This window comes from Ascaphus truei, chromosome 7 (assembly GCF_040206685.1).
Source record: "Ascaphus truei isolate aAscTru1 chromosome 7, aAscTru1.hap1, whole genome shotgun sequence".
In the NCBI taxonomy this organism is placed as follows: Eukaryota; Metazoa; Chordata; class Amphibia; order Anura; family Ascaphidae; genus Ascaphus; species Ascaphus truei.
Window position 1 is genome coordinate 1,402,353 of NC_134489.1, and position 25,148 is coordinate 1,427,500.

Here is a 25,148-nt window from a genome sequence, read left to right on the forward strand (position 1 = left end):
GAGAATTTCATGAACTCAGAAATATTATAAGAATCCCTCAGCCAATCCAGAGAGCAGATTCTAAGCGACAGAACAGCAGCAGCAAATTTGAAACGACCAAAAGATGCTCCAAAACAAATAACAAAGACCGGATTCAGAAATCCGAGGTGAAATATTTTTTAAGTCCAGCTTTTTGCAGCCAAGTTCTACAAACTGAACGTAGCGGTCGCGGCTAGGATTGCAAGCCGAATGTGGTTCCCATGATACTTAGCCATCATACACTATACACCATACTTAGCCAATCAAACACGACTGAAATACATAGACAATATTGCTGGCTAGTATCTGCTTTGAGGCTCTAGATCAGGGGTGCGCAAAGTTTTCCCCCTGCACCCGCCTGCCTGCTCTCCTCCCTGCTCAAGCACCCCCTGTCCCCAGTCAGCTCCGGCGTCAAATGACGCAGCGGGTCACGTGACGCCGGATTACCATGGCAACGTGTCGCACGAAGACACCACCAAGCCGTCTGAATCAAGCTAGAAGTTACAGAGGCCTCGTGCGGTTCCTCTGCATTTAATTTAAATGCCTGGGGGGAGAGCGCGGGCCCTCTGTAACCGGCACGCCTCCCGTGGAAAATCTCACGCCCCCCAGTTTGCACACCACTGCTCTTGATTAATGTAAGAATAATGCAGCACTGCCAGATGACATTTAAAAAGATTTTATTTGAACAAAACACATTTTGGAATTCAGCTAGCCATCACGGGTAAGTTTCTGATCCTGGATGACCTTTACCAACTGCCCATGGCACAGAATCGATTTAATTCCCGACCCTGATTCATTCTGCGCTCGACTATTTCAAATCCGAGTTCTTAAAACTCTGCGATACCCATGCTCCACTACGCAAAATAATGTTACAGGGGGCCCACCTTCCATGGGTTACAACTGACCTTATTGCACTCTACCAGCTCAGGGATACCTTGTGGAAAAGCTACAAAGTAACTGGCACTACCAAGGATCTCAATCACTACAGATGCCTGCGGAACATGTGCACAAGGCAAACAAGGCACGCAAAAGCACAATATTACTCTGACAATCTCCACCAAAATACATCAAACCCAGCTAACTTCTGGAAGGTTATCAACAATATATTCCAGCCTCCTAACCATCAACAACCAAGTAATATCACTAAGGGGGATATTACTCTGACAAACCCCACTGACATTGCAAATGCATTCAATGATTACTTTGTGGGGTGTGCTACTAACTTATTAGCGAAACGCAGCCCAAACCACAAACCTGAATCTCATCCTGGGAGTGCCCACATAGCCCCACCCCCAAACAACACTGCCCACAATTTTCAATTTGGCCCAGTATCTGAAGAGGAGATTACACAAGTGCTGCTCAAACTAAAACTAAGCAGCCAATGCGGACCTGACTTACTACAATCTAGGTTCCTAAGACTTGGTGCCCCAGCCATTGCCAAACCAATTGCTTCTATAGTCAACTCTATCCTGTCTGCAGGCCATATCCCTAAGACCTGGAACACTGCCAGAGTTGTCCCAATCTTCAAAAGTGGGGACAAAAACACTGTCTAAAACTACAGGCCAATCTCACTTCTCCCAATTCTATCCAAAGTCACAGGAAAATGTGTCCACTCCCAACTAAGCGATTTCTATACCAAGACAAATTTCCCTAGCCAATTCCAATCTGGCTTTCGTCCCAAACACTCCACCGTAACTACCCTGCTAAATGTTTGCAATGAAATCTAGTGTGGAATGGAACGGGGACAACTCACTGGTGCAGTATTCCTAGATTTTGCAAAGGCTTTTGATACAGTTGATCATGCTATCCTGCTTAAAAAACTCCAGAGATCTGGAATAGGGCAGCATGCTTTAAACTGGTTTCAGTCCTACCTATCAGGAAGATCCCAACATGTGTCCATCTCAGGCTCTAACTCCAACCCCCTGGATATCACCGGTGGTGTCCCGCAAGACTCTGTTATGGGGCCCCTACTCTGCTCAGTGTTCATTAATGATCTTCCCACAGCTTGTAAGGAAGCCTCAATACACATGTATGCAGATGACACAATCCTATATGCACACAGCCATAGCCTCTCTGACCTTCAACACATACTTCAGTCTGACTTTTTGAGACTCGAAAACTGGATTTCCCAAAACAAACTGTTTTTAAACACTGACAAGACTGTAACAATGGTATTTGGGACCAAGACTAAATTTTTAAAGCTTCCAGCGACTGAGCTCCTGATTAGAACCAACGCTAACACCGCCCTAACCCCCGTCACTAGTTTTAAATACCTAGGCTTATGGTTTGACTCCCACTTAACATTCGGAATGCACATTGATACCCTGACAACCAAGACCTATGCCAAACTAGGGGTACTTTACAGGAACAAATCCTTCCTAAGTCTCCTGGTCAGAAAGTGTATCGCACAGCAGATGCTAATGCCAATTATTGACTATGGAGACATAGTATATGGCTCGGCACCTCAAACCCACCTTAGCAAACTTGACACCCTCTACAATTCAATTTGTCGTTTTGTTCTCCAATGCAACTACAACACACATCACTGCGAAATGCTCAAAGAACTAGATTGGTCATCACTAGAGTATAGGCGCAAAGTTCACCTTTCCTGTCTTGCCTTTAAATTCTTTATGGGCAAGCTACCCAGCTATCTGAACAAGCTCCTCACCACTACCACATGCAGCACCTATCATCTGAGATCTTACTCAAAAAGACTGTTCATGGTCCCAAGGCTCAACAAAGTATCCGGCCGTTCCTCGTTCTCTTACCGTGCACCCCAAAACTGGAACAACCTACCAGAGACTCTCACATCCACCACCAGTTTAAGTTCTTTCAAATCTAAGGCTGTCTCACATTTTAATCTGGTCTAACTGTTTCATACACCCATAATATATATTTTCTTTAACTGTGCATGCAATGTCTTGTATATAATGTATACCCTGCTCATTATGTAACTGTATTTGTAACCATGTATTATTTGTCTTAACTCTGTGCCCAGGACATACTTGAAAACGGGAGGTAACTCTCAATGTATTACTTCCTGGTAAAATATTTTAGAAATAAATAAATAAATTTGGGCAACAGTGATCATAATTTATTTCAAATGAGACCATGTTATCAAAAAACAGATTACTTGGCTTCAACAAAGACCATAAACTTTAGAAAGGCAGATGTTAATAAACTGAGGTCTAATCTACAAGTAATACATTGGAATGATGTTTTTGCAGGGAAAAATGTAGAAGATAAATGGTCAGTCTTTAAAACATTGTTAGAAAAGCACACTTATCAGTGTATACCCTTGGGTAATAAGTATAAAAGAAATAAGTCAAAACCAATGTGGCTAAATAAACAGGTAGGGGAGGAAATGGACAAGAAGAGGAAGGCATTTAGTTTTTTAAAGTCAGAAGGGACAGAGACATCGTATCAGCATTATAAGGAATGTAAAAATTTTTTTAAAGGGCAATCAAATGAGCAAAAATGGATAATGAAAAAAGGATTGCAATAGAAAGTAAGGTCAACCCTAAAAAGTTATTTAAGTACCTTAATAACAGAAAAATGAGAAAAGAAAATATAGGACCCTTTCAGTGTGAGATGGGTAGACAGATTATTGGAGATAAGGAAAAAGCAGAGGAATTAAACAAATTCTTTGCCTCTGTGTTTATCAGGCAGAAATCAAGTTCAGTAGTAGTGCCGCAGTAGGAAGCCACAACCTCCATATTAATGAACAATTGGTTAACTGAGGAAGAAGTTCATAAGCGACTTGAAAAAATTTAAGTAAATAAGGCACCTGGCCTCAATGGCAAGAGTTCTCAAGGAATTAAGCTCAGTAATAGCCAAACCATTATATTTAATATTCAAGGACTCCATTTTCACAGGCTCAGTACCACAAGATTGGCGTAAAGCAGATGTGGTGCCTATATTTAAAAAGGGAGCTAGATCACAACCGGGAAATTACAGACCTGTAAGCCTGACTTCAATAGTAGGGAAACTACTTGAAGGTTTAATACGGGATAATATTCAGAAATACCTAATGGAAAACAAAATTATCAGTAATAGTCAGCATGGATTTATGAAGTATAGATCTTGCCAAACAAACCTTATTTGTTTCTTTGCGGAGGTAAGTAGGAATTTAGACCATGGTAATGCAGTTGATGTGGTCTACTTAGATTTTGCAAAGGCTTTTGATACGGTTTCACACAAGAGGTTGGTGTACAAAATAAAGAAAGGAGAAAATTTAAACAACTTACCGTAATTTTCTTTTCCTGGAACCATGGCAGTGGGCACATAGTTACCCTCCCTATGTATGTCTAATGCCTATGTGCCCACTGCCATGGTTCCAGGAAAAGAAAATTACGGTAAGTTGTTTAAATTTTCTCCTTTCCTGATCACCCTGGCAGTGGGCACCATTGGGACATACCCAAGCAGTGCAAATTTTAGGGAGGGAACATCAGAATAGACAACACCAGTTTAATGCCTTATCAGTTCAACCTTTATTTAATACCCTTTACACTTTATTTCACTACAGTTTCTAAGACTCTACGTCCAAAGCTTGCATCAGCTGATGATTGTACGTCTAGTCTGTAGTATTTCAGAAATGTATTGAATGAGGACCAGACAGCTGCCTTACATATCTGCCCTGGTGTGGCCTGGGCTTTGAATGCCCATGAAGTAGCCATGGCCCTTGTAGAATGGGCCTTCACGTTCAAAGGTTTATCTTGTCCTTTGCTTTCATAAGCTCTTTTGATACAAGACACAATCCACTGTGCAATTGTAGTCTTTGATGCCGCTTGTCCCTTCTTTGGTCCCTCTGGGATGACAAATAATTTGTCAGACTTTCGGATATCTCTCATCCTTTCTAGGTACACCTTAAGACATCTTACCACGTCCAATTTGTGTAACCTTTCCTCTTTCTTATTTTTTGGTTCTGGACAAAATGACGGGATCACAATCTCCTGATTCATGTGGAACTGTGATACCACCTTTGGCAGGAATTGATGTATCGGTCTAAGAACTGCCTTGTCTTGATGTATGATTAGGAATGGCTCCTTAGCAGATAGCGCCTGTAGTTCTCCCACTCTCCTTGCCGAGGTGATTGCTATCAGAAACGCCATTTTCCAAGACAACCATTTTAGGTCAATGTCCTGTATTGGTTCAAACGGAGCTGCTATTAATACATCCAAGACTAACGACAAGTCCCATGTAGGTACTCTGTTCTTAATTTGAGGTTTTAACCTTTTAACTGCTTGAAAGAACCTGATTATCAGTCTTTCTACTGCCAGATTTCTTTCCAACAAAGCTGATAGTGCCGACACTTGTACTTTTAATGAGCTGAGACTGAGACCTTTCTCCAATTCTTTATGCAGGAACTCCACTATAGATACAATTTTTGGTGAAAGGAAATTTTCTCTCTCTTTTTCACACCAATCACAAAAGCAGAGCCAGATTCTATGGTATACTCTTGATGTGGAACTTTTCCTTGCTTGTAAGAGGGTTTGAATTGTTTCTCTGAACAACCCTTCAGTCTCAATGTCTCCCGCTCAATCGCCATGCCGTCAAAGCCCATTGTTTGGTATTTGGATGGCTTATTGGCCCCTGTTGCATCAGGCCTTTTTGATCTGGTATGTGCCATGGTGTATCCACTGCCATATTTACCAGGTGTGTAAACCAAAGCCTTCTTGGCCAGTATGGTGCTATGAATATCACCTCTGCTCTCTCTTCTCTGATTTTCCTGATTGTTTTTGGAATCAGAGGAATTGGAGGGAACAGGTATCCCAATTTGAAGTCCAATTTGAGACTGAGAGCATCTGTAGCTTGTGCGCTTGGGTGAAATTGTCTGGAACAATAGTTCCTTACTTTGCGATTCTGGTGTGTCGCCATCAGATCGATGTCTGGTTGACCCCATCGCTCTACCAGGTCTTGGAATACTCCTGGATTTAACGCCCATTCTCCTGGGTGAATGATATTGCGACTTAGAAAGTCTGCTGTGACATTTTCTAGTCCTGGGATATGTATGGCTGTGATATCCGACAAGTGGCACTCTGCCCAACCGAGTATTTCTGCTGTGAGCTACATCAGCTTTCTGCTCCTGGTTCCTCCTTGTTTGGCTATATATTTGACCACAGACCTTCTGTCTGATTCTAGCCATTTTGTCCTGGAAAACTTCTAGGGCCTTTTGTACTGCTTTTAATTCCAGCAGATTTGATGGTAAGTGGTTTACCTGATTTCCCCAGGTTCCTTGCACCACTTCTTCTCCCATCTGAGCCCCCCAACCTGTCTTGCTCGCATCTGTTGTAATTTTTAACCAGTGCACAGGTTGTAGCGTTTTCCCTTTGACCAGGTTTCGGGTATCTTCCCACCATTTTAACTCTTGTTTTGTTTGTGGGTGTAACAAGATTCTCTGTCTTGTGTCTTTGTGATTCCCGTTCTATTGTTGCAGAAAATTGTTTTGCAGAGGTCTCATATGCAACGCTGCCCACTTTGTGACGCTTAATGTTGAAGCGAATTTCCCCAGGAGTCTCATGCATTCTTCTGCAGAAGTCCTGGTAGCTTTTCTGAGCCTCCTTGTTCGTATGGCTATGTCTTGCCTCTTTGCCTCTGGCAATCTCACTTCTCCTTTTCTGTATCGAATTCTACTCCCAGAAATCTTAAGAGCTGAGTGGGTACCCAATGCTCTTGTCTCTGTTTATTAACCAACCGTGATGTTCTAGGAAGGTTATTACCATTTTCTGGTCTTGTTGGAGTTTCCCCCCATCCATTGATTTTACCAGGATGTCGTCCAGGTAAGGGTATATCTCTACCCCCCTTTTTCTCATCTCTGCCACTAGAGGGGCTAGAACCTTTATAAACGACCTTGGGGAAGTTGCCAGACCAAATGGTAGTGCTGTGTATTGATAATGCTCTTGATTTACTGCAAACCTTAGGAATCTTTGATGCCCTTTTGCTATTGGTACATGTAAATAAGCGTCTTTTAAGTCTATCGCCACCATCCAGTCTCCTGGTTGTACCTCTTGTATAATCAGATTTACAGACACCATCTTGAACTTTCTTATCTTCAAGAATGAATTTACCTTTCTTAGGTCTAGGATTGCTCTGTAATCCCCTGTAGGCATCTTTACCAAAATTATTCTGGAAAAAATTCCGCTTCCTCTTACCTTTTCTATTACTTCTGCCTGTAGTAATTTCCTTAAAGCCGTATTCCTATAACAGCTGGATTCTCAGAAGCTGAACACCTCTTATCTTGATTTTATTCATCTGTTGGAGACTGAATCTCCTGGCTCTGTCCTGATGCCTTTGTTATTATTGCATCTAGTTTGCTGCCGAATAGGAATTCACCTTCAAATGGTAATGTACATAAGGTGTTCTTTGATGCTGTGTCAGCCATCCACTGTCTGAGCCATAAAGCTCTTCTTGCTGATACCGCTAGTGCCATAGACTTGGCTGCTATTTTTACTGCATCCAATGAGGCTTCTGCTATGTTATCAGTTGCCCATTTCACCACTGACAACGCCTTAAGAATAGTACCTCTTTTACACCTTTGTCTATTGCCTCTTCAATGTTGGCCATCCACACTCGCATAGCTCTAGCAGTTGATGTAATTGCTATGACTGGTTTGTAGGCTGTTCCTGCCGTAACATATGCTTTTTTTTTTTTTTTTTATGCATAATCCATCCCTCTAAGGGGATTGAGGTCTTTTTTTACTATTCTAGAAATAGCAATATCCACCTTTGGGCTAACCTGCCCATTTCTCACCTCTTCTTGTGGGAATGGATACATCTTCCCAAACCTTTTAGGCGTAATACTCCGGCGTCTGGTTGCGCCAACTCCACCTGAATGAGGTGCTTAATTACTTGATGGATAGTAAAGACTCTACCTTTTAAAGCAGCAGCAGTAATAGCAGTAGTAGTACTAGTAGTACTAGTAGCAGTAGTAGCAGCAGTAGTAGCAACAGTAGTAGCACGCCTAGCCTGTCAAAGCAGGCCAGTACAGAAACTCTTGAAGCAGCCAGGACACGGTTTTTTTTTTTTAAATTTCAGAGGTGCCTGTTTTCAACCTCCTCCTGTTTGGATTCGATCCCACAACTTCTTCCAAGTATCAGCTCAAACACTGCACACCCCAACTCTGTGAGCCACAAGATCACCATTGTGTTAACTCTTAAATGTCTTTCAGTTCCAAAACCTGTATCATGGCTTTGATGAGTGGATCCACCCTTTCTACATCAATTTCAGATTATTCCTGAATATCTTGATCTGATGAATCCATTTCATTCTCTGACATGAAAACAATCACTTTCAGACCCATATGATGAAAAACCTTTCCCCTTATCCAGACTGGTCTGGGATATAGATCTTTCCTGCGCAGGGTTAACAGCTTGCTGCACTGCCGCATCAACTCTCTGTTTAACAGCCTCCTTCATCAATAAAGAAAATGCTCATTTGTTCACTGGTATCACCTGCAGGTGTCTTAAGACACTCTTCACATAATTACTTCCCTATTAGGGCTGGTTTCTCACAAGCTGAACACCATTTAGTTTCTTAGCAACCTTCATTTATGTTGCAGGGATTCCCCCTTTTGAAGATCCTGCTGCTGGGAGGGTAACCACTGAACTAATTTATAAAAACAAAATAAATGCTAAATATACACCCTAATGTGTATATATATATACCATCTCTCTTTTCCCATTGTAGAACTAAACTAAGGACTCACCTAGTCTTGGGAACTGATGTTTTGGGTGTTTCCATTTTTGCATCCATATCCAGCACTTGGCTTCTCCCTGCTGAGCGTTCCATGCTGCAGCTTCACTCACACATACATCGTGTGGCCGTCGCATCCGTGACGTCATCAAGTGCTCGTGCTCATGCACCCGCACGGCTCGCGTGTCCCTGCACGCACTTGCCGGCCTGCACGCGCGCGCTCCCGAGCGGCTACGTGCCCTGTACCCTTCTCCGCAGTATCCTTGATACACTTGCGGTCCTCTGAACCTCCTAGGTTCACCGCGGATTCCTGGGGTAGTACCGCCGCGTTGTTACGCTGTTGCGGTCTGCAGAGCTCCTCCGCTCGCAGCTATTGCTGCTCCCCCTTCCGCGTGTGGCGGGCTGCCGGGTACCTTACCGCAGCGTTCAGGCGCTTATGCGGTGAGTCTGGGCCTCCATGGGTCCCTGCTGCCACTGTTGTGCGCCTCGATCCTGGGCATTGCACTAAGCTTTTGCGCTGCAGCTCTTTCCCCCCACCCAACAGGGGTACCCCCGACTCTAAGGGGTCTCTGACTTGCCCCCCGCAGGGCGCACCGCGGAGCTTCAGGGCAGAGAGGGTGAGACCCTGGTTAACTGCACAAAGTGCAGTAGGTGAGCCCTGTTTAAAAAATAACATCCTACACCTAGCTGTGAGGACAGGAAAAAGACTGGTGTGCAGGTAGAGGGAGGGGCCTTATATGGTCTACCTGCAAAAGTCTACTTCCTGTCCTACCTAGAGTGAGAAGGGATTAACCCAATGGTGCCCACTGCCAGGGTGATCAGGAAAGTTGGACTCAGTAATAATATATGCATTGAAAACTGGTTAAAGGACAGACAACAGAGGGTTGTCATAAATGGAACTTTTTCAGGTTGGGCTAAAGTCGTGAGTGGATTACCTCAGGGTTCGGTACTGGGACCCCTGCTTTTTAACTTGTTTATTAATGATCTTGAGGTGGGCATCGAGAGCAAAGTCTCCATCTTTGCTGATGATACTAAATTGTGTAAGGTAATAGAATCAGAGCAGGATGTAATTTCTCTTCAGAAGGACTTGGAGAGACTGGAAACGTGGGCAGGTAAATGGCAGATGAGGCTTAATACATATAAATGTAAGGTTATGCATTTGGGATGCAAGAATAAAAAGGCGAATTACACATTAAATGGGGATAAATTGGTGGAATCCTTGATGGAGAAGGATTTAGGAGTGCTTGTAGACAGCAGGCTTAGAAATAGTGCCCAAAGTCATGCAGTAGCTGCAAAGGCAAACAAGATCTTATCTTGCATCAAACGGGCAATGGATGGGAGGGAAGTAAACATAATTATGCCCCTTTACAAAGTATTAGTAAGACCACACCTTGAATATGGAGTACAATTTTGGGCACCAATACGAAGAAAAGACATTATGGACCTAGAGAGAGTACAGAGAAGAGCCACCAAATTAATAAAGGGGATGGAAAATCTAATTTATGAGGAGAGGCTAGCTGAATTAGATTTATTTACATTAGAAAAGAGGCGTCTAAGAGGGGATATGATTACTATATACAAATATATTTTGGGGAAATACAAGGAGCTTTCAAAAGAACTATTCATCCCAAGGGCAGTACAAAGGACTCAGGGCCATCCCTTAAGGTTGGAGGAAAGGAAATTTCACCAGCAACAAAGGAAAGGGTTCTTTACAGTAAGGGCAGTTAAAATGTGGAATTCATTACCCATGGAGACAGTGATGGCAGATACAATAGATTTGTTCAAAAAAAGGTTGGACATATTTTTAGATAGGAAAGGTATACAGGGATATACCAAATAAGTATATATGGGAAGGATGTTGATCCAGGGATTAATCCGATTGCCAATTCTTGGAGTCAGGAAGGAATTTATTTTTCCCCTTATGAGATATCATTGGATGATATGACAATGGGGCTGTTTGCCTTCCTCTGGATCAATAAGTAAGTATACAGACGAGTAAACTAGTATTCTAAAACTTGCCTTAAACTAGCCAGGTACATGCTGTGTACATTTCAGTAACATTTCAGCAGAGGCTAATGGCCCATTGGATTAACACAGCAGGGGTTCCTGGCAGTCCCATTCAGTTTGAATGGGACTGCCAGGGACCCCCGCTGTTAATCTGATGGGCCATTAGTCTGCCTGCAGAAATGTGTGAAATGTTGCAGCATGTACCTGGGTCTTTTTGGACATTGCCCCAGGTTTGTTTTAGAATAATCGTCGGCACTACAGTAGATATAGGATAAAGTATCTGTTGTCTAACCTTAGCATAGGTTGAACTTTATGGACGTACAGTTAGTTCTGGAAATAATTGGATGTCACGAGAGGGGGTGGCTGGCCCAGTAATAAAGGGGTTACCCCCCAGCTGGCCACCCCTACCGTCGTGTGGAAGGTGAGGGGTTAACTATAAAAATGGTTAAATGTGTTTGGATTCCCCTGCCTCAGTACAATATGTTTCCCCTTTTCGGTTGAATGTATTCCGCTGATTACATGTGGTTTTATCCTTACAGCATGTACACCAAGCACATACACTGGGATAAGGTCGTGAGGGAAAGGGTTAACTGTGTTGGTATGTTTATAGCCCTTTGTTCCCCTTCCCCCTTTTTAGCCCCCATTTGCAGCCGTGTCCCATAGGTCGCTATTGGAGCGCCATAGAAGTCTATGGAGATTTCAAGGTTTTTGGCCCTGTACCTAGGAAGACCAGCAGATGGCGCCCGAGAGGATGAGCGGAGCTTCCCCATTGAAATGAATGGCGTAATGAATTTCAAATGGGAATACCTCGAGTCCGCTCTCCAGGAACTGAGTTGGATGCCTGCCAAACTGCAGTATCCGAAAATAGCTACAATGTCAAAGATAGAGCTTTTGATCAATGAATTACCGTGGGAACTCGGTTACGGCCAAATTCACCATCAATTAAAGTTGGTAACTCCGGTTCTGTGGCAGCTAGCAATAAAATTATTTTTGCCCCTAACTCGTGGGGACCCCCACACTCGACCCCAACAGGGTCCGACAGGCAATGGCCACGAGAAAGGGTTGCGCCCGCCACGAGGGTCGACGCCATTGTCCACAATGGCGGCGAAAAGCTGCTAGGTTAAAACGGCTAAGTGTAAAATTGTCAAAACCTGATGTGCTTATCTCCGGTTCGGTGATAGCTGGAGAGCTGGAATTTAGCCGAAGGGTAGTCATGCTTCCGGCATGATTGCATGGCAATTTCCAGACCTCTCAGACTAACCGAACGTAGAGTATTTCATGTGTAAAGTTACGGTCACCGCCATTGGCCACCATGAGGAAGAAAGCCGCAAGGTTTTAAAACGCAAAGTATAAAAGTGTATAAGTGCGGCGCAACTGCGCATGTCCAAGGAAAGGCTCCCGGATGGCTAGTTCCAAAAAAACTTTATTGATACACACCAGGGCTACACCAGCATCTCCCCCTCAACGCGTTTCACCCTTACACAGAGGGCTTCGTCTTGGAGTGGGGAGAAGTGGTGACAGCCTCTTAAATACCTAAAAGCCCGCGAAAGCGGCATTAAAACTTTAACCCCTTCAGTGCTTTATGCCTATTAGCTAATATCCATGCTATTTAAAGTCTTTAATGTCTGTGCAACTCACTGTAAACATATTTTATGCACGGAGAGCATCTCATTTTTAATGCCGCTTTCGCGGGCTTTTAGGTATTTAAGAGGCTGTCACCACTTCTCCCCACTCCAAGATGAAGCCCTCTGTGTAAGGGTGAAACGCGTTGAGGGGGAGATGCTGGTGTAGCCCTTGTGTGTATCAATAAAGTTTTTTTGGAACTAGCCATCCGGGAGCCTTTCCTTGGACATGCGCAGTTGCGCCGCACTTCTACCCATTCTCTGACCTGCATCTCGGCGGCGGCACGCAGGAGGAAGCGAGGAGAGCGGTTCCACAACCCAAGGAGCAGGTGAGGTTATCCTTTCCCCCTGCACCGGTTGAACTAGTGACCCTGCTTAGCTCTCCCACGCTTACCCCAGTGTCCTTATCTACTGACCTGCCTCACACTGAAGCGCTTGACAGATTTTCTATAAAAGTGTATAAACCTGAAACCATTATCTCCTGACAAAGTTGAGACATTAGAGGGTCTGACGTAAACAGCATTAGGGTCTACGCAGCCATTTTGTCTGACTATTTTTGTCAGCCATCTTGTTATTGTTCTAGTCCTTGTCTGTCATTTATGTTGTAATGTGCTGTGTTTGTGTCATCCATTTTGTCCGTCTGTATGAAAGCTGCATGAAAGTTATAGTGGGTTAAAAGATGTTTTGCTCTCAATGCTTAATGATACAGAGCAGTCACGCTACAAAACAGATGACAATGATATCACCTGACGCACGTTTCATTCCCTTCAGGAACTTCATCGGGGGTGGGCGTGCCTCTCTAGGTGTTCAGTTTTTATATCCCATGGTCTCCATAGTAACCTTAATTGGTCAAGACGCTAAAGAGAAACCTAGCCGGGGAGGTTGCTATGGTAAGATTGTATCCTCCGGTCTGTGATGCCGACACCTAGTGGGCAAAACGATAACATTTGAATAAGCATTCTAACATATTAAGGATAAAACTGGTTATACATGTTACCAGAGACAGATATATAGATCTAACCATTACTTAAATTCCTATCCAAATTATATAGTAATATAATTGAGATTAGGTTACTTGCACCTGTCTTGTTGAGAGATAGTTATGGTGAGACCAATATTTATTGCAGCACAGTAGTTAGAGTCTTGCTACTACTACTACTACACGGATGAGATGGATATGTGAGGAGACATCTTTCATTATGGCTATATCTACCTCATTGATGTTTAAATATATTGAGGGGTTACATATAATGATGTTAATTACTGTTTCTTAATTACAGGAATGCTGTATATGTATACCCTTCGTTGAGACCTTGGGGAGCCATGGTGCCCAAGGTATAAATCCATCTTGCTTCAGATTTTAAGAGAGCATTATCTAGGTCTCCTTTCCTGATTCACAGTGTAATATGGTTAATTCCCTGAAAGGATAAACAGGATGAGTTACCTCCATGTATAGTGTTGACATGTCTAGCTATTGGGTTATTGTGATTCTTAATGGTACTTATTTGTTCTAATATTCTCCTTCTGAATTCTCTAGATGTTTTGTCCACATATTTAACCCCACAGGTGCATGTAGCTAACTATACAATCCCTGCTGTTTTACAGTTTATAAACTTCTGAATATGGAACTTTTTAGAATTGTTCCAATTCAAGAAGTCTTTGGAGATGTTGATCAACGAGCAAGCTTTACAGGTGCCACATCGGTAAGTGCCAACAGTTTTAGACTTTAACCAGGTGTCTTTCTGTGATCCCTGAAAATGACAATGTATTAGAGTGTCACTTAGATTTTGGGGTCGTCTATATGTACAGTAATAGAGGGGGTTGGAAGAAGAGATGTCTTCAAGTCCACATCGTTCAGTAGTATATGCCAATTTTGTGTTAACTACAGTTTTTATTTCTCGCCATTGCTTGTTGTATGTTCCTATAATACGTATAGGATTAGGACCGCTATTTGTATCTTTTTTGTCATACAGCAGACTACTTCGAGTTGTAGTTTTGGCTCTTTTGTATGCTTTATTTATAGTACTGCGACTATATCCCCTCTGTTTAAATGTGCGACTCGTTTGTGCTTGTTCCTCAAAATTAACATCGGTAGAACAATTTCGCCTTGCTCTTAGAAATTGTCCCGTAGGGATTCGCTGTATAAGGGGTTTGGGGTGGTGGCTGGTTGCCATAAGTAGGTTGTTTGTTGCCGTTTTTTTAGTATGGACCGTGGTTTGTATAAGTCCATCTTCATCCTTCAAGATCTCTAGGTCTAGAAATACTATTTTGTGAGAATTTATCTCACTAGTTAGCCTCAGGTTGAATGTGTTATTGTTTAACAGTTTCACAGAGGTCTTGAATTGTGATATGGTGCCACTCCACAGCACCAACACATCGTCAATGTAGCGTGACCATAATTCGATGTGTTGGTTGTGAAGTGACATCTCTTGGCAAAAAACATGAAACTCTTCCCACCACCCAAGATATATGTTGGCGTATGTCGGGGCACATGTTGTCCCCATGGCCGTACCTTGTAGTTGGTGGTAATACTTATTTTGGAACAGAAAATAGTTGTGAGTAAGAACATATCGAAATAAGTCCATAATGAAATCATTGTGGTTAGATGCTACAGGTCCCCTTGTTTGCAAAAAAATAGTAGATGGATGCAAGACCCACTGGATGTTTAATGCTGGTGTACAGGCATACCCCGCATTAACGTACGCAATGGGACTGAAGCATGTATGTAAAGCGAAAATGTACTTAAAGTGAAGCACTCCCTGTTTTCCCCACTTATCGATGCATGTACTGTACTGCATTCGTCACATACGTGCATAACTGATGTAAATAACCCATTTGTAACAGACTCTATAGTCTCTCCGCTTGCGCACAGCTTCTGTACAGGTAGGGAGCCGGTATTGCTGTTCAGGACGTGCTGACAGGCGCATGCGCGAGCTAACGTTTGCCTATTGGGCGATATGTCCTTACTCGCGAGTGTACTTAAAGTGAGTGTCCTTAAACCGGGGTATGCATGTATAGCGATTCCACATCTAGTGATACCAAAAATGTGTTTGGCTGGACATGAATACCATCTAGTTTTTTAAGAATTTCAGTTGTATCCATAATGTATGAAGGGAGATTCACAACAAACTCCCTTAGAACTTTATCAAGAACTTAACACCTAGAGAGGCACGCCCACCCCCGATGAAGTTCCTGAAGGGAATGAAACGCACGTCGAGTGATGATGACATCACTGTCATCTGTTTTGTAGCGTGACTGCAACGTAGGTTGCAAGTCAGTTTGCCACGCGATACTTAGTATCTTCTAGCTAGCTAACAAAGATTTGGACCGTCAAGGAATCCACTAGCAGCTAGGATTTTGTTTGTACACGCACCCTAGGTTACAATACTAAGGGGTGTATAGAGAAGGACTGAGGGGAGCGGCTGTGAGAAACACACTAAGGGCGGATAGGGTATATTGAATTTTACCTGTCCGTGAAGCCACAGATCCCCCAAGCCCTCCATACAGAGCATATGTATATATATATATGTGTATGTATGTATGTTTGTATGTATATACACATACACACACACACACACACACACACACACACGTCTAAAGGCATTAAATGGTAACCGTATCACAGATTGTGACCAATAGGGGGAAACAAGGTATCATTGAAGCCATATCAGTACAATATATACACGTTTGTTTTGAGATCAAATCATTGGATATAGTTTGTCTATAGTAAAGACACAAAGTGCTTACTAGGGAATTGTAATAAGTTCTGACGCTTTGCATGCACATTTAAGATTGTATATGTGCAGCATTTTGTCAGAAACATTTCAAATACAACTTTGGAACTACATGGATACTTACCTAAGCTATATACATTAAATTGATGCAAATATCGTTACTTAACAAGATACTGAAGTATAAATATCGCCTTTTTATTGTATATTAATAGTAACTCTAGAAGTTATCACCATAAGCTCAGTATCAATAGGGACATATGGTTGAATATATGCTATAACAGACACAGATCACATTTTATATACCTATACTCCGCGGTTGTACACGATTATACACACCTTTATTCACTTATTTTTAATTACATACTTCACCTTAAGTTTAAAATCACTTACACCTATTATCTCACCACTCTTCAGAGCTATAGGAGTACACTTTAATTCGCTGATATTTATGAGGATTAAGATACTCTAGATCAATAGTGGCTAACCCTTATCTATCTATCCATGTTCACATACAGGATTACTTTGATACGCCAACTGTCGAATTAGGTTTTAAAACATTGTTTGTGCCAATTTAATAAAATTACATATTAGTGGAGATGAAGTTTCATCTCTTTTAGAAAATAGAGTTCTACTTTAGAGGTTGAGTGCACCCATTATAGGGATTACTTTTCTGTATTTGCTTTCTATTCTTGAGGCTTATGAATGGTTTGCACCTTGTGGTGAACCCTCTGTATTTGCTTTCGTGAAAATTTCTCTTTATGATAGACTTGGATAATGATATGCCTACCTCCTGGAGAGTGTTCTTCCGTTGGCTGGATGTTGTGAATGGGTTTTTCTTTACTATGGAAAGGATCCACCACTGTTCGGCCAGGCTTTTTTGTGTTGCAGAGCTCACCAGTACGTTCTTTTATTCTCAGAATGTACCAAAACTGTTGATTTGGTCACTCCTAAAGTTCCTGCTCTTATTTGTTTGTTTTTTTTATTTGCAGCCCTGTTTCACTTGCATTGAGAGCTCCTTCGACCGCATGTTTTGCGTTCACAGCAACAGCTTCCAAATGCGAATGCCACACCTGGAATAATCTCCAGACCTTTTACCTGCTTAATTGATGATGAAATAATAAAGGAATAGCCCACACCTGTCCATGAAACAGCTTTTGAGTCAATTGTCCAATTACTTTTGGTCCCTTGAAAAAGAGGGGGCTACATATTGAAGAGATGTAATTCCTAAACCCTTCCTCCAACTTCGATGTGAATAGCCTCAAATTAAAGCTGATAGACTGCACTTCAAGCCCATATTCATTATTTAACTGTAACTTGACGTTATTTTGGTACACAGCCGAAATAACAAAACTTGTATCAGTGTCCAATTATTTCCTAACTGTATGTCTTTTTCAACCTCATTAGGCACCCCCATCCGTCTGGGAAGTGAGGGGTTAACCAGAAATGTAAGTATAATACATATGTGCCCCTGCTTCATAACCAAAAGGTATGTCCCTTGGTTATCCTACTCCCACATTTAGAGGGAATTAATGTATTTTTATTCCCCTGCCTCATGGCAAACTGTTTTATTTGCTAGATGTGTACATTGGTACAATTATTGGAGTTTGTACCTTTGCAGTGTATGCAGCAACCACATACACTGGGATCCAGGTGGGAGGGAAAGGGTTAATGTTAATTTTGTGTTTATGGCCCTTTGTCCCTTTTCCCACCTTTGCAGGCTCCATTTTGCAGTCTCTCCATAGGTCGCCATTACAGCACCATGTAACCGTATGGAGATTCCGACGATTTGGGCCTGATATCGTAGAAGACCTGCAGGTGGCGCCCGAGAGGATGAGCGGCGGTTCCCCATTGTAAGTATATGGAGCCATTCATTTCAATGGGGATTCCTCGAAGTCGACCTCCAGGAACGGGTTGGCAGCCATCCAAACCGCAGACCGCAAGAGCGGAAACATTGTCTTGAAGAGAGCTTTGATCACTCCCCGGGGTCAAGTTCAAATTCAATTGGCGTGGGAAACTTAGGTTCTAGGGCACCCAGGAATAAAGTTTTTTTTTCCCCTAAACTCTAGGAACCCCCTCACTTGACCCCAACCGAGTGCGAGAGTTATAAGGGTCGCACCATAGACTCTAATGGCAGAGGTAAAAGCCGCAAGCAAAAACGGCTAAGTCAGAGTGAGCAGAAACCTGGAACCCATAACTCCGTTTCTGTTCAACCTAGAGGGCTGAGATTCGGCCACCATGTAGTCCTAGTTCCGGCAGGATTGCATGGCAAATACCGACCCTCTCGGGGCCACAGAACGAAGTCAGGGTAATTGCAAAGTTTGGGTTTCTGCCATTGACTTGCGTGGCAGAAAAAAGCCTCGTGTTCAAAAGCGCTTTTAAAACTGTGTTTTGGTTTCTCCGGCTCTGGGGGTCGTGGAGGACTGATATTTGGCCACTATGGCAAAGATCCTCCGGCATGAGGACATGGCAGATTTCAGCCCGCTCAGACCCACAGGACGGATTATTTTAATATAAATATGATTGTGAAAATGTACTATGTTTTGGGTCCAGGGTAAAAGCCCGGGAAGGCTAGAGACCATATGGTATGTTAATGCTCAGGTGGGAGACAAGTGGTCTACAATAAGCCCCTTGATCAAAGGCTCCCCCACCCTGCTTGTGTATGCTAGAACAAAGCAGAGCAGGACGTGGGTACTTGTGATAAGTGTTGCGTTTCACACCTTGGGATAAAGGTTTTCCCGTCCCAAGCAGACTAGGCGACGCCAGTCTTGTGGGAGGGGGGCTAGGGAAATGAGCCCGATTAGAATAATGTCCACCCCTGTGGGCAGGTATTACTTTGCCTCTCAAGTGAGGTGGCAAAGGGTCATTGGGTGGAGGTAATTGATGTCCAATGTCTGACACCCTCTGTGAATGTATAGGGCTGGAATCCCATATAAACCAGTGTAAACCCTATACCCATTGTCTTCATTTGTATCCTGTATTGCTGAATGAATTGCCAATCCTGTACCTGATTGCTTCATTGTCCAACCCCTAAGTAAGTGCTGTATTTTGTCTGTTATTTGTACCATCTTGTGTGTTCACCTTCTTTAAGGAATAAACTATATTTAATATATCTAAGTCGTGTTCAATTCAACCCAGATATTTTGTGTATATTATAACCTATCACCAGCTACCGTGACAATGAGGTTTCCTTAAGGGAAGAAGCTACAGCTCTGAGATTGAAGCTAAGCATCTTTTCATTTCACTATGGGACTTAAAAGAAAAATGGGCAATAGTTTTCATGTTTCATAAAATGTTAATAGCCAATGTGGCTATAAAGTTTTTACAGTCCAAGTCAGGTTTACAATGTGTGGGGGATATGGGTAGTGGGAATAAAGTATATAGTCCCATTCTACCTCTCATAGCCCAAAAGACTTAGACAAGGTAATTGTGTAAAAGTATATTTTTATTAAACTGAGATGTTTGTGATGCATTATACTTATAAGCTGGGACTTTTAAAGACAGTTCTCGAGGGGTGCCACTAAGTCTGCCCTAGGTCTGTACTTGAAAGCCACAGATGCCCTTGTTACATTCAAAAGAACCGCTTGCCCAGCTTTGAAAGACTGGCAGCCCTCTGATTGGCTGGTTGTTAAGTTCCCAGCCTCGGATGGGTTGTAGTATTTCATGAATGAATCTGAAATACTATAAGAAACCCAGCAGCCAATCTGGACCTCAGATTCTAAGCGCCAAGACAGCAGCAGCAAATTTGAACTCACCAAAAGATACTCTTGGAAAAATAGCAGCGACTGGCTTCAGAGATTTTCAAGTCAAGAAATTTTCTAAGTCCCACTTTTTGGGGCCAAGTTCTGAGAAGAGAACTTAGCGGTCGCGGCTGGAAGTACACACCGAAAAGCATACCAGGACGTTTGGTACTGTCTCCCGGTTAAGTGATTTCGGCCTCTCCGGAAGAGATACAGCGGTGGTGTCCGGAACTTCATGCCGATTTGAGTTTCAGCACTTTTCGGACTAAGTCCCAATCAACCTAAAGACTTTGTTTTATGGACTATTTCAACTAGGAAAGTTTAGTTTTGTAGCCCAGAACCCCAAATATACAACTGTATATTGTAATCCATTGTGCGTACGTCTGTTTCTAAGGAATAAATCGCAATTTGTTTAACTTCTTGGTTTTGCTCAGTGATATGATGCCGGTATAAAGGTGTAAACCCCTGGTCTCCTGTGACAGCAACGTCAAAAAAAGAGAGGGTGACATGTTACCTGATTGGCTGGCTTGCTGTCATGTCTCATTTGACCCTAAGAAGCCAGCGGATCAACATCTCCTACACCGGTTCGAGAAAAAAGCAGAAAAGGATGAAGATATGAAAGAACAACTCACCGGGGCCTCCTCTCTGCAAGGAGGATCATGAACTTCTTCGCATAATGCTGATGAGGATCGTTGTGTGGTAGTGCACGTGTTTGTGCCACTATTGGATGAGTATGAATCTTCATCCCGGCAAAAGGTAAGAAACACATTGATTGTATTTCATAGTGGGGGGGTTTTCAGGATGCCCATTGACTGGTAATGTGCTTATCTATGCCCCTTGAGGGTATAGATAACCACATTGACAATCAATGCATTTTTTGGCAAATGTGTTTATATTGAATTGAAATGTATTTTAATTTGTGGATGTTTTTTTTTTTTTTAGATTGACCATTCATTGCCATAGCATATGCCCATATTGTGGGCATGGTTTACCACAGTGACAATCAATGGGTAGAGAGGGTAGGGGTAGTTGCCCAGCGAGGGTGGTTAGACCTCCTGGGTGGGTAGCGGGAGGTTAACCCCTTTATTAACATAGCAGTTAATAACCGCTAAAGTGATTAAGGGGTTACAGCCCAGTAGTTTGTTTTTGTATTTTATTGTAGGCACCCACTGAAGACAAGGACGTTGAAAACGGCCTTCATCTTGAGGACGGCCTTCATCCTGGCAGGGGCAAGTACAACTTTTATTTACTATATGCTGGCTGGGTAATGTTTTATTTTTAATGGGCAAATGCGCCATTATCCACATATGGATAATAGGGATTTTTCCCGTTACTGTACTTTAAGTAGGGTGCCCATTCATTGCCATTGGGGCTATCTTTGCTCCCAATGAGGGCATAGGTAACCACACTGGCAATCAATCGGTGTATTGGCTAGTATTTGTTATTGTATTTTTAATGGGGGTAGATGGGGAGGGTGAAGGGGGTAGTTGCCCCGGGGTGGGTGGTTAGGCCTCTCGGGTGGGTAGTGGGAAGGGTTAGCCCTTTAATTACCTTAGCGGTAGTAACCGCTATGGTAATGAAGTGGTTAATCCCTCCCACAACCTTACTGGTAGGCCTAACCACCAAAACCCCCTACCCCAAATAAACCAGGTACTCTGGTTTACCCCTTCATTGCCTTAGCGGCTAGCCGTTAACGTACTGAAGCTGCTTTTATTTTATTAACAAAGAATTGAAGCAGGGGGATCTCCGGAGCCGAATCGCATTAATTTCATCCCTGGGGACCCCCTACTTCCCGAGTTACAGGGTATGTCTACATTGATTAAATGTCCCGGTTACGTGTGCCGTGCGCTGGACATTTAAACATGGCAGAGATACCGGCACCCCATACCGGGGCCTGTAACTCTGCAAATAGAGGCTAAAATTAATGCGGTTCAGCTCCGGAGACCGCCTGCATCAATACAGTGTTATTAAAGTAAAATGAAAGCAGTGTGATCGCCTGTTAGAGGTGCCCAGGGAGAGTGACTGATTCTGTCTACTCTAAGTGAACATCTCTGACACACGGATGCGATCCGGTAGGATTCACACAGCGGAAGTCCCATACAGAAGCAGGGACACCCGCTGTGTTAATCCTGATGGGCCATTCCCCCCTGTCAAGCACTGTGCCTGAATGCTAAACTCTTGGTCCGCATTTCACCAGAACTTGTCCTGCGGCTACTGATAGAAGATGTTATATACTTAATTTTCAGCATTAAGGTGAAACGGTAGAGCACAGTTTAAGATCAGCGTCGCCATCTAAATGATCCTTCAGTATCTTTGACTCTAAAATACCAAAAACTGCATGCAAGTGCAGTTACAGGTTGCAAATTGGCACGTTACACACACGTTTTTTTTATTACCGTTCTATTTTGAAAAAGGAGACCAGAAAGTTACAATTGCCTACTATCTGGAGTGGAGCATGTGCAGGATTGGAAAAAGCTCAATATTTTTTTGTATTCCAACGTGGCCTTTGTTTAATGGCATTTGGGAAAATCAAATTTTTTTAAGATTAGACAAAAAACAAAAACAGAGTTTATTTAACCTATTACAAGCCGCAGTTACAGAACTAAATAGAGTACAGCAAATTTAAAAATACCACTTGTGAGCACATTCATGTCTTAGACAGGTCCACAAACCTGCCTGCCTTTCTCAATAATCGCTCAGCATACATGCTTCCACTGCAGCCAGGGATTCTGGGTAATGAAATGCAAATGAACACTTACAGGGTTGCAGGTTAAAATGGATAAGAAGCAAAAAGTGACACCCTGCGAGTGCTCATTTGAAATTACCCACAATCCCTGGCTGTAGTGGAAGCACTATATTCTACATAATGTACATAATGTACATGAGAGGTGCTTCCACTTACTTTTAGCGATTGTTCTAAAAGAGGCTGTGATGAAAAGCTGTGTAATACGGCAGACATAAGCTTACAGGTGTTGTCCATGTTAAAATGGATAAAAGGCAAAATGTGACACGGTGTGCTCATTTACACGTCAATTCCCAGAATCCCTGGCTGCAGTGTAAGCATTGCATGCTAAGAGATAATGGTGAAAAGCAGGATTGCAGACTTGTATGATGGAGGTTTTTGCCACTTTTTTACCCACCATAACGTATTTAAAGTGTGGTTCTTAGAGGAAAACGCTCAACCTTTAAAATAAAATACATAGGGAGTAAGGCAAACATTGTATCTGCACATTGCCTTGGTAGTCATCTTTTTTCACTTTTAAGGCTGTGAATATGGAAAAGAAATATGGAAAATAATCAAAATGTCTATTTCTAGAATCTGGTTTAAGGATTTGAACGGAATAAAAATAAATAAGACACATTACATAATTTACGTACAAACGTAACAATTATTTTTTTACCTTATGACTGTCTAAATGGGTAATATCCATTTCAAAGCCTGTAAGTGCTTCAACAAGAGAGATGGTCACATTTGTATAAAGATCATCTCCTCGTCTTTCAAATATTGGGTGCCTGTTAACAAAAATATAAACCAAAAAGTTATTAAAAAGTAAACATAAAAAAATGCACAAACTATTAGATGTTATAATTTTGTGGTACATAGAGGCTTCTGGATTATGGTGATTGAAAGGAAAACAGACACCGTTTTATGGAAAGAAAATAATCAGCTCAGCAATGCAAACAATTCTTGTTTTGCAAATAGGTGAAGGATGGGGTTTCATTAAAAGATTGAACAGCACAATGTTTGAAAAGTGCTTGGTAATGAAACATGTTAACAGAGAAATAGGACAGTTATTTTCTCACAATTAACTAAATCTTAATTGTCTCATTAACAAGACATTTGGAATAATTAAAGCTAACAAACTATGGTGCCTAACCAAGTCTATTCTCTCTAACTTAGAACATATAACTTGATACTTATTTATATTCCATTATTATTCAATAGTTTTTTTAATCCCCTAGAGGATTTCACAAAAACATAATTTTGTAAGGATAGGAAAAAAGGGGGTGGGAGGAGGTTGAGGGAAATATAGTCTAATGCTAAACAATATATATGCAAGACCCCACCTTCTTCTTAGAACACATAACAGTACATACAAAGTAGTCTAAATATGGAGGGGGTTTATGTTAAGTTCTGGAAGACAAAGCTGGGGTAGTGCACATATACAAAAGGCTATATTCCCAAAATATGGTGTGCTTCTGTTCTTAAACTACTCAGTAATACCAACCTGTGCGTCTCACAACAGGGCTCTGACTTCTTGGAAAAACCTTAACGCTTTCATTTTGTATGTCTCTTTTGGAAGTAGTAAAAACTATTGAACTATTGAACGTTTACAGCCATAATGTTAAAGGAGCAGTTCCTTCTAGTTTAACAGGGTGCGAACCAGCCAAAGTTTTCAGCTCTGGGACCTTCCAGTTCCATAAATACTTAACGGTGAAGTGTAAGAAGATTGCTGTGATTCGGAGTCCATTATGTCTGTTAGAATCCATTTTGGATTTGTAAATGAGGTTTATGTCAATTTTATTGCCCCAGACTATTTTATATTGTTAGGGTAAAAGGGGACGATAGACAGCACTCTGATGGTGTTAAATATATGCAATTGCAGGGTGCACGGAACAAAAGGGGACCCTTATTCCCCTGTATAGTACTAACAAATCTACGTAAGTACCAGCACTCACTGTCTAATAGCTAAACGATGAAAACAGTTGTAATGCAGAATAAACATTTAATAATAAAATGAACCAGAAATAAATCAAATGTGTTTGCAGAAACCAGTATCACAAATGGGCATGTCACAAAGTGAGGGGTGGGGAGGGGAAAGAAGGAAAAGGGGAAAAAAACCATGAAACACAAGGAATATACACAAAAAAAACGGAGAACGGAAAGTATGCTAGGGGGGCGACGTTTCGAGGGACTACCTCTTCATCTGGCCCATTCCCCGTGGTCCAAAAAGACCGAGAGGTACTTCCCTAAGCCTCCCTTCCCCTATACCTGGTCAAATCAGACACCCCTGAAAATAGCTAGCAAACATATAGTGTAAGCTAAATACAGCTAAACAGCTAATAGCAGGGCAGCAAGAATCCACCAATGGTACAGTTAAAGCTGAACACAGCTTGCAAGAAAGCAGCTTGCAAATGAGCACCAAGAGTCCACACAGTCAGTGAAAGGTTAATGAGAAAAATAAATGAAGTGGTCAAACCCTCAGTGGCTCTGCTCCTTCAGCTGCTTGTGTGGATATATTGTTAGTTTCACAGCGTAAGAAAGATTTTATGTTTGTAGAAAAGTAAAAACTATTTGTTTTTGTAAACATTTCAGGAGGAACAAATTCAAGGTCAAGA

General features: G+C 42.2%; 1 protein-coding gene across 1 annotated transcript in view; it reads right to left on the minus strand.

The window, feature by feature from the left end:
• Positions 1-25,148, minus strand: part of DNAJB11 (DnaJ heat shock protein family (Hsp40) member B11) — an 87,131-nt gene that overhangs the window by 17,099 nt on the left and 44,884 nt on the right. The window contains exon 8 of the mRNA XM_075606818.1: positions 23,210-23,321. Coding sequence (XP_075462933.1) covers positions 23,210-23,321 — 112 coding nt within the window. The remainder of the gene's footprint in view (positions 1-23,209; positions 23,322-25,148) is intronic.